The 10,333-nt window shown below is 41.3% G+C and overlaps 1 protein-coding gene across 3 annotated transcripts in view; it reads left to right on the top strand.

The window, feature by feature from the left end:
• Positions 1-2,399: 2,399 nt before the first annotated feature.
• The window catches only part of INTS6 (integrator complex subunit 6), a 34,867-nt gene continuing 26,933 nt past the window's right edge, over positions 2,400-10,333 (top strand). For 2 of the 3 annotated variants that reach the window (XM_063428817.1, XM_063428830.1), the window contains exons 1-3: positions 2,400-2,513; positions 2,685-2,762; positions 6,574-6,723. In XM_063428817.1, the coding sequence (XP_063284887.1) occupies positions 2,403-2,513; positions 2,685-2,762; positions 6,574-6,723 (339 nt within the window). In that variant the 5' untranslated portion in view covers positions 2,400-2,402. The remainder of the gene's footprint in view (positions 2,514-2,684; positions 2,763-6,573; positions 6,724-10,333) is intronic. The other variant, XM_063428824.1, reaches the window with a different exon arrangement.

The following is a 10,333-nucleotide window of genomic DNA, read 5'->3' as shown; positions in this document are numbered from 1 at the left end:
TGTGTGTATGGATGCAGTGTGTGTGTGTGTGTATGGATGCAGTGTGTGTGTGTGTATGGATGCAGTGTGTGTGTGTATGGATGCAGTGTGTGTGTGTATGGATGCAGTGTGTGTGTGTGTGTATGGATGCAGTGTGTGTGTGTGTGTGTATGGATGCAGTGTGTGTGTGTGTGTGTGTATGGATGCAGTGTGTGTGTGTGTGTGTATGGATGCAGTGTTTGTGTGTGTGTGTGTGTGTGTGTGTATGGATGCAGTGTGTGTGTGTGTATGGATGCAGTGTGTGTGTGTGTATGGATGCAGTGTGTGTGTATGGATGCAGTGTGTGTATTGATGCAGTGTGTGTATGGATGCAGTGTGTGTGTGTGTGTATGGATGCTGTGTGTGTGTGTGTGTGTATGGATGCAGTGTGTGTGTGTGTGTATGGATGCAGTGTGTGTGTGTGTGTGTGTATGGATGCAGTGTGTGTGTGTGTGTGTGTGGATGCAGTGTGTGTGTGTGTGGATGCAGTGTGTGTGTGTGTGTGTGTGTATGGATGCAGTGTGTGTGTGTGTGTGTGTGGATGCAGTGTGTGTGTGTGTATGGATGCAGTGTGTGTGGATGCAGTGTGTGTGTGTGTGTATGGATGCAGTGTGTGTGTGTGTGTGTGTGTATGGATGCAGTGTGTGTGTGTGTATGTGTATGGATGCAGTGTGTGTGTGTGTGTGTGTATGGATGCAGTGTGTGTACAATACTGTAATTTGACTAGGAGGTAGGAACATGTGACAGCCAAACTGCAATTTAGCCTTTCAGGGTCTAGATTGAATAATGGACTAATGGTCATATATATATATATGCATCCATTTGCTCTGTCTAGCCTCTGTCACTGTGGCTGTTGTGGACTACACCCACTATTCCTGCATTGCCTCAGTGTAATCCATATTTATGTTTATTATATGATAACTACCCCCACAGGCCCACTAACAGTCACACAGAGGACATGTTTAGGCATTCAATATCTGTATACTGTCATTTAAATTAAGCTATTTTGAGGGGGTACCTCATTCCTTTATAAAACAACAACCTCAGATATTAACTCTACCAAGGGTGGGCAGAAAAGAACCCCCCACCCCCCGCTACAGCTGGAAGGCTGGTAAAATAAAATAAAAAGTTGGTCAAGAATTAAAGGGCTAAATCAATGAACACATTTTACAACACAGAAACAGAATTGCAGGGTTTGGAGAAGATGTAGTATATAAAACTTAGTATTCCCCTCCCCACCCCCAAATAGGCCAGTTTAGTTTGTTCTTTTTATTCTTAACTCACTACAATTCAGTGTTTAGTGAATAAAGCCCATTCTAGAGATTCACCTGTCAGCCCTATTTTATCCATATTCATAGATTTCCATTATAAAGTATTCCCAATCCCTGGGCTGCCTGCTTCTATCTACCCTCACAGAGACTTTATATAAATATCAGAGCAGGCAATCAAATGAATATTGGGGAAACATTAAGTTTGAGGGGGGGCGGGGAACATTTTTAATAATAATGCTTTAGGAAAAAAAAATTGAGACAGAACGCACTGATTTGGAAAAACTGCTTGGTCGTTGTAGCCTGAATTTTACAATTCGAGGTTTGCTGATCATAAAACGACCTTAATCTATATTAAAAAAAATAAGACGACGCAGACATCCGTTAAAAGGGGTTAAAAGCGCGCTCCTTCCTGCTCGACCTCGCGCGCGCGCCCCCCTCACACAATAACCCCTCCTATCTAACGCCACAAAAAAAAAAGTGCACGAGACCAACTGCCGCACGCAGAATTCTCCCCACCCTCCACCCTCCTTATTAAGCACACGCCCACCGATGCAAATATGCTAATAAAGATGGAGGAAACGGAGGACCAATGGCGTGGAGGAGTCACGTGGCCGGGTGACGTTGCCACACCAGGATTCCATCAAGCCCCTCCCACCCGCTTTAAAAACTGCGAAGGCAAGCGCAAGCTTTCAGTGGAGAGGGACAGAGCCTGCCAGAGAGAGTGAAGAGCGGGGAACTAGTGCTGAACTCAGTCACACTTCTGTTACATCAACTGGGGGGGGGTTTATAAACAACCCACTACCTCTTTAACCCTGAAACCATATACTCTTCTTAAAATATATATTTATATATAACAAGGCAAGGGGCAACTAGAGAGGGGGTCAGCATTGATTAACCCCTCACACACCATCAGCCTCTGAATAAGCCGTATTTTTTTATTATTAATTAGACTCACTTTGAGGGGTCTGGAGGCCACAGTCTGTCATAACAGAAAGGGAGGGAGCATGGGGCTGTGGGAACCCAGTGCTTAGCCCCTCCAGACCCCCATACAGCAGCAGCCTGCCCTCCTGTTCTGAGCTGGGTGAATGTGACTGCCCATAGAGGAGCAGCACTATGCCCATTTTACTCTTCCTGCTAGATACCTCCGCTTCAATGAACCAGCGCACCCACCTGGGCACTACCTACCTGGACATAGCTAAAGGCGCTGTAGAGACTTTCATGAAGGTATAGTACCCCTAGCAGCATGGGGGGGGGGGGAGGAGGAGAGGGTGGCAAGACTCCCCCACACTCTCTTGTAATGAGGTTCTGCCTATTGATGTGTAATGTCTGCTAATTGCATCTTTTATTTATTATTTTATTGCTGACCCCCATGTGCCCCTCTGTCTGTCTCCCCAGCTCAGATCCCGGGACCCTGCTAGCAGAGGAGACAGGTACATGCTGGTCACCCTGGAGGAGCCTCCTTATGGTATCAAGGTAATCATGCCCTATGCTGCACTCACACCCTGCACCCATGTGTGCCCCCCCCTCTCTCCCCCATGCTGTGCCATGTGTGTGCCAGAGCTGGCAGCATGCAGCCTCTCTCCCAGCATACACACAGCAAGGAGCTGACAGAAACATGGCCGACATCCCCCCCCCCCCCCCACCAAACCAGCAGCAGCAGTGCACTATGGGAGATGTGGATTCCAGTTAAAAGTGACATCCCCACTGGGAGTATGCATTGCACGGCACAGGCCCTGGAGTGTTAGGGCTGCTAGGGAGAGACTCTGCAAGTCCCCAGCTCTCCTAATCAACACATCTCAGTATTATTACTGTCATTTTCATTACAAGGCAGTGTTGCTGCCTTTCAGAGTTGCAGTGTCTTCTAGGTGGAATCCAAAAAAAGGCCATCAAGTTTGATTTTATTTGGTGGGGGAAAAAAAATTCCAATTTAATTATATTTGTGTGTGTGTGTGTGTGTGTGTATATGTATATATGTGTATATGTGTGTGTGTGTGTATATATATATATATATATATAAATTTTTTTTTTTTTTTCTTTCAATCTCTGATTTGGAACGTAGCAGGGAAGAAGGATGTTAAGATATTTAGTTTCTAAAGGTTTATAACAAGCCTCTGATAATGTTTAGGTTGACTGAATGTGAATTTATATAATTCTACCATTTTTAAAAATAAGAATTTTTTTTGGGGGGGGGGGGCACTATGCGGTTAGAAATATATATATATATATATATATATATATATTTTTTTATACATAAAAAATATTTGCTTTTATGCGATAGGACCACAAAATCATAGAAGGAAAAAAAAATGCCTTTAAACCTACCTGTAATTCAGCACCAGCACTTGTGGTTTTGGTCCAATGAAATTTGTAATGACCTTGGTCCAATACAATATTTTCTATACAGAAGCATTGGGGGCCTATGGTATATGTGTAGCAATTGCTTTACCTATCTGATGATTCTAATGGAAAACACTATATCCAATGCTTCTTTGTCGGAGGCATTAGTCAAGTCGTAATGCTGGGCATGAGGACGCCAAAAGTAAAGACCTTTGACTTTTGTAGAACTTCATGAGGACGCGCTTCTAACGTTGTGTGAAAACAATTAGAGGTGGTCTGTGATAAATGTAAACATTGCCAAAGGATCGGAGCAAGGTCTATGCATCAAAACCTCTACGTTAAGATTATGCTTTTTAGATTGTCCTTTTAAATGCTTTTGTATCACTCAGTGCTCTAAATCATCTTCATAATGCAATATAAAGGACTAAAGCATTTTCAATATCTAAACTGTAAGTACATTTTTGCCTTTAGGTGTTTTTAGTTCTCATGGCATTGGTACAACAAAATGGCAAGTGTCTACTTGCAGTCATTTGAAGCCTGTGTGGCCTGTTGTCTTTTTGGATAGTCAGGGGTCCTCACTGAACAATTTGGACCAAAATTCTTGTTCCAGGACAGTGCAAACTTATGGAAAAAATGGCAGTCAAAATAAGCTTATGTTTCTTTCTTCTGTTTAACTCCTTCAGGAGGTTATACAAATTCTAAAGCATAAAAGGTTAGAATAACTTTTAAAACTTAAAAAAACAAAAGTTTTTTAAAAAAAATCTAGAAGCATTGTTTATGAAATCTGATGCAGCTGCTGCCTTTGCACGGTTCAATCAAATGCTTCTCAAAGAAAAGCATTTGAACGGACTGTTTACACCGGCTTAGAGTGCTTGCACCCATCGAGTCGAGGGCTTGGGGTGGGGACAGGGAAGGTAGAGGGGGGGAAAAGATGGGCTATTAGAAATATAGGGATATGGAGACAAGTGCAAGGGCTTAAAGAACCACTATAGGCACCCAGACCACTTCAGATCAATGAAGTGGTCTGGGTGCCAGGTCCCTCTAGGGTTAACCCTGCCTGCTGTAAACATAGCCGTTTCAGAGAAACTGCTATGTTTACATATGGGTTAATCCAGCCTCTAGTGGCTGTCTCATTCTCAGCCGCTAGAGGCGCATCAGCGCTTCTCACTTTGATTTTCAGTGAGAAAACGCCAACGTCCATAGGAAAGCATTGAGAATGCTTTCCTATGGACTGACTGCGCGCGTGGCTCTTGCCGCGCATTCAGCCGATGACGTCCAAAGGAGGAGAGTTCCCAGCGCCAAGGGAGCCTGGCGCTGGAGAAAAGTAAGTGTTTAACCCCTTCCTCCAACTTCAGCCCGACGTGAGGGGGGGGGGGGCATGAGGGTGGGGGCACCCTCAGGGCACTATAGTGCCAGGAAAACAAGTTTGTTTGTTTTTTCTGGCACTATAGTGGTCCTTTAATTTAGAGAGGGAAGACACGGGTATCGCCAAACTAACCAGCCAACATTAGGCAGATAGGAACATGAGATTGCTTAAGTTACATGTGCTGGGTGTGTAACTATCTTCTGGCACAAGATAATATATCTTTGTATGTGCAGCAGATTTACTGTACAAAATAACTGAACATGGCAAAAAGTGCACGCTACATACACTGCTCAGCCATAACATTAAAACCACTGATGGGTGAAGTGAATAGCATTGATCATATTATACAGTGGCACCGATCAATGAATAGGATATATTGGGCAGCAAGTGAACAGTCACTTCTTGAATATCATGTGTTGGAAGCAGGAAAAATGGGCAAGTGACTTTGACAAGAACCAAATAGTGATGGCTAGACAACTGGGTCAGAGCATCTCCACAACAGCAAGTCTTGTGGAGTGTTCCTGGTATGCAGTGGTAAGTATTTACCAAAAGTGGAAGGGCAACTGGTGAGCTCGCTTCAGGGTCACAGATGCCCAAGGCTCAACTCTGTGTACATTTTTCTACACAGAATTGCATTCATTAGCTGAGTGGTCAGCTAATGCCCTGAGCAAATGGATGGTTAGCAGGACTGATTTATGCAGAAGTTGGATTCTATCACTGGCCATTGGGGACCCTGGTAAGAGGCAGAATGTTGCAAAATGGTTTACCACGTTACTGAGAACCGTGCCAGGTACTCCTGGCATCATAACCACTACAACGGGCTTTAAGCAACATCGCAACTTTGCATTATGGGAAAGTTGATGGTGTTGAGTTCCTTGCTCACAGTAATTTAGAAAAGAAGCAGTTTGTGAAAAAAAAAATAAAAATAGATGCCGCTCTAAGACAGCCCGACAGACCTTTCAGGCAGCTGGTATGCTCATTACAGCAGTGCTGAATTTGCTTTGTCAAAGTTGTATGTGCTTGGCCTAACTGACCTGTCTCCGAAGACCTGCGGCACTGCTAAATGGTGAATGGGGATTTGAGTAAACTGATAGCTGCTGCATTATGGCTGGTATCCATGTGTAGAGCAGTTCCACTTGTCCTATATGCCCTTTTAGGGAAAAAAAACTAATTGTGCCACAAACTTCTGCTGAACAGAAGTTTGTGGCAGAAGAATAGATACCAATACCAAAATGATATGCTCACGTTTGGAGGTATCTGCTTTGGCAGCTGCAGGCACATCCAATCACCGTGTATCTGCTGCGATCTTTAAAGGTAGGTATCTCCTATTTTCTTAACGCATTATATAGTGCACTACAAATAGGGAATCCTGCCCCCCTATACTCTCCCTTTAAGATTAAATGTTTTCTATGGAACTTTTAACAATGTGGCTGCATTTGATTTAAATGTTTTGAATTGAGTGACATTAGAACTATGACTATCTGAAACTTAAAAAAAAAAAAATCAAGCTTATCAGCTGGATAGTAGAGTAGGTTAGCTTTGGGAATCTGAAGGACACGTTTCTTACCTTTCTCTTTACAGGCCGGATGGAAAGAAAATCATGCAACATTTATGAATGAACTGAAACATCTTCAAGCAGTAGGACTCACCACCCTTGGCCAGTCACTAAGGACAGCCTTTGATTTGTTAAATTTAAATAGATTAGTAACTGGCATAGACAACTATGGGCAGGTAGGTTGCATATTATGGTGAACAACCATGTTACTCACGGATACTACACAGTGATTTATGTTTTAGACCCATTGTGATCAAAGCTGTTAGATGGAAAACACCATTTCAGTGCCTTTACACTGATCACAGCCAAGTATATTTTTGTTGACTTATTTTGCAGAGAAAGTGATTTAGATAAAAATGGTTTACTAGACCCATTTTAGCATCTATCATAAACCATAGCACAGTTTACAGTGGTTCTGAACCAGGCTTTTGTGTAAAAGGATGGCTGCAACTGTGAAACTTGGCATTAAATTGACAACCCCATTCCCCCGGACATTCATCTAGCATGCTTGCTAGTGCGGTAAGATAGTTTGGTTTTTTCCAAAAGGCAACATTTTTTTTGCTATTTAATATTTCATTACAAGCATGTTTGTTTTTTCAAATATTGACCCCCCAACCCACCCTCCAAAATATATTTTCTGAAAGACAGTGGTATTGTATCTAAGTCATACTGTGGTGGCTGACTGTTCATGTGGTGCAGTATTCCCTTTTATATGTGGAGTTTCTATGTAAATGTGCATAATAAATCTGAAAGTATCATCTGCATTATTTTTAATGTCGCACTGTTTTGTATTTGCAAGGAAAACCTCATCGGTTCAGTATAGCTTGTCGTACATTGCTTATTCATAGTGTAAATGTCATGAAACAGAAGTAGACTTACACATCATCCTCTTTTATATTGCTAGTAAAGCTGTTGAACCTGGGTTTTTCTAGAAATGATACTTGCATCTGGATGAGTAACCTTGCTTTCTTTGTTTCAGCATTTAAAACATGCATTTAGTGAAATCTGTTCATGGATTTAAAATTAACACTAGGCAGGTAAATGCCGTGTCTTAGCTGTAGTCTGAGCTGTTTAAACAAAATAAAACACTTTTTTGAAAATGCATTGTTTGTAGATGATGAATTAGAAAGAAGTTGCTTGGCTTTAAAGTTTCCCTCTTTAACGGTAAAGTGCACTTAAGGAGTTTGTCTGCAGTTGTTGTCAGGCCCTTCCTACTCAAGGATTAGATTCCCTAATAAGGTGCCACATGTGGTCTACGGGGACAAATCTTCTTCCATAGACCACTTATCCCCACAGAGCTTTTCCACCTATCACATTATCACAGAGGTAGAATTATTCTGTAAATGAACAATGGGGACCAAATTGATATAAAACTACCCCATACTAGATGCTCTGGGTAACTGACAGCTCAAGTGGACTGTCTTATAACAGCAGCACTTTTCTACAATTGACAGAAAAATTGCTGCTTCTATAGGCCTCCCTTTGAAATGATTTAATCCATCTCTACGGACTATGCAATAATGTCTTTATACTGTTTAGCAATGGTTTGCCTCCTTACCTGTGTCCCTGCTGGACTCTGATGCTCATTCCAGATTCTACTGAGCTCTGGACGAATATGTAGTCACCATTCATTGGCTGACTGTGTTGGCTCACCACTCTGCACAGATTTGACAGCCAGGCTGGCTGATGCCCCAATAATACTGCTCGAGGTGGAATTAGAGCGCCTGCAACAGAGGCCTAAAAGAAAACTGGTCACCTTTTAACTACTGTATTCTTTAAATTGAATAATCCTAACTTTAAGTTTTGAATGGACATATACATTTAAATTTTTTTTTTTAAATGAATTTTATGTAAAAAAAAAAAAGGGAATTTTGTCCCTACTTTTAGTGTAAGAGTTGATCCTTCAGCCACATACATGAATCTCTGGTCAGAAAGTGTTTTGAAAACCGTCTGTTCAGTCTCAGATTTTTTTTTTCTGCTTTTCTCTGCACAGAAACAGACCGCAGAGACTAACTGTAGATGTAAAACACTGTGTGACCCAAAGTGCTTCTATATGGCTGAAAGATCCTCTCATACACTAAAGGCACAGTGTGCAGCACTGCCCCATGAAGCACCACTAGTAGCCACTTGAGTGGTTACTGGAGGTGTCCATAGGATGTAATGTAAACACTGCCTTTTCTCTGAAAAGACCGTTTACAACAAAAAGCCTGCATGGACAGACTACTCACCAGAACTACATTAAACTGTAATTGTTCTGGTGACTATAGTCATTTTAATTCAAATGAATTGCAAATATGCAAGCTCATGTTACTGATTCATTACGTATGTACTTGTTTGCTTAGCACTGTCACATAGCAATCATAAGGTGGAGTCCTTCTAGGAACAAGTCCTGTCATTTCTCCAGAAATAACTCGCCAATGCTGCACACCCATCGCAATCAAAACAGAAACATTTTATTTTCTTTACTTTTCACTAGTGTGTGTAATTTTTTTTTTCTTGACACATTATTCTACATGAGCATATCTACTAAACTGGATTTGCTATTCTGATAAGCTTTAACCTGCCTTGTTGGCATCTGAGAAAATGCCATGCAATGTCTGAACTGCTGTCAGTGCTGCTAAGCTGAGTTAGGTGGAGAAGTGCATGCTGCTTGATTTGTTCTTGTTGTAGTAGGGCATTGCCTGTCCAGTCTCCCCAAGTTATCACAATCTCCTCTAAAAGTAACTTGCAATGTGTGTATTAAACTAGATTTGTGGGGGGGGAGGGGGGGGGGGGCTCTCTGGATCAAAATTAATGATTTGTATTTATACACTATATGTGGAACCTCCTGAATATATATTTCCTTGCACAGTTTTGGACCAATATATCTATATTCGGAATGCATGCATGCTCATGTGCAGTGTGATTCTAATTTACAGATCTTTTAATCTAAATTCAAGTTCCTAGGGTTTGGTTTGTTTTTTGTTTGCTCTGTGAAAGTCCTTTTCCTGGAATATTTCGGTATGCGATACAATGCTCCTGTTACTGAAATTTCTCCTCCATTATGTAATATTTGAATTTTTCTAAGGATTATAAAATTGTCACGCCTATACATTAAACAGTAAAAGGGATGATGTGAATGGCCGTCACTTCGCTTAGCCCAATGTTGTGCATCCTTCATGGTTTGCAAAAAACAAATAGTAGACCATTGTAAATAAATTCTTATAGTGCATTTTACAAGTCCATGAACAATCTCTTTTGAGGGTTCCCATACTGCTTGTTGCCATGCTCCAATTGCACTAATTTACACAATAAATCTGAAGCATAAGTGTGGCAATGCAATCTTCTAGAGTGAAGTATAATTATTCCATTCAATTATATATTTTCACACCAGTATTTAAAACGTGTTTGTTTTTAAAGCACAGAATTGGTGCCTAACAGCATAAAATCAGTCTAGCCACTGTTAAACACATACGCCTCCTGCATATATGTTTCACAGTGGTTAGACCTTGATTTTGTGCTGGCAGTTTGGGAAGTCTTTAATACCAGTGTGTTTTTAACTGTGTATGGAATAAATATATTACTCTATGGATTATTCCATTGTTTTAGATTAAATGTATAAGTATATATTGTTATGCCCTGTATTAGTGCTGGGTAGAGCCCAAGCAAAAACTTTCAGGTACATTAATTTGTGAAAAGTGTGTACATCTGTATGTATTGCCTTAGTACTGTAGACTCTTTACAAAAACAAGGCCTAGGCCTGCCCTATGGTAATGCATTTGAGGTAGGTTAAGATTTATACTTTGT

This window comes from Pelobates fuscus, chromosome 1 (genome assembly GCF_036172605.1).
Source record: "Pelobates fuscus isolate aPelFus1 chromosome 1, aPelFus1.pri, whole genome shotgun sequence".
Classification (NCBI taxonomy): Eukaryota; Metazoa; Chordata; class Amphibia; order Anura; family Pelobatidae; genus Pelobates; species Pelobates fuscus.
This window is presented reverse-complemented; position numbering and strand designations above follow the sequence as displayed.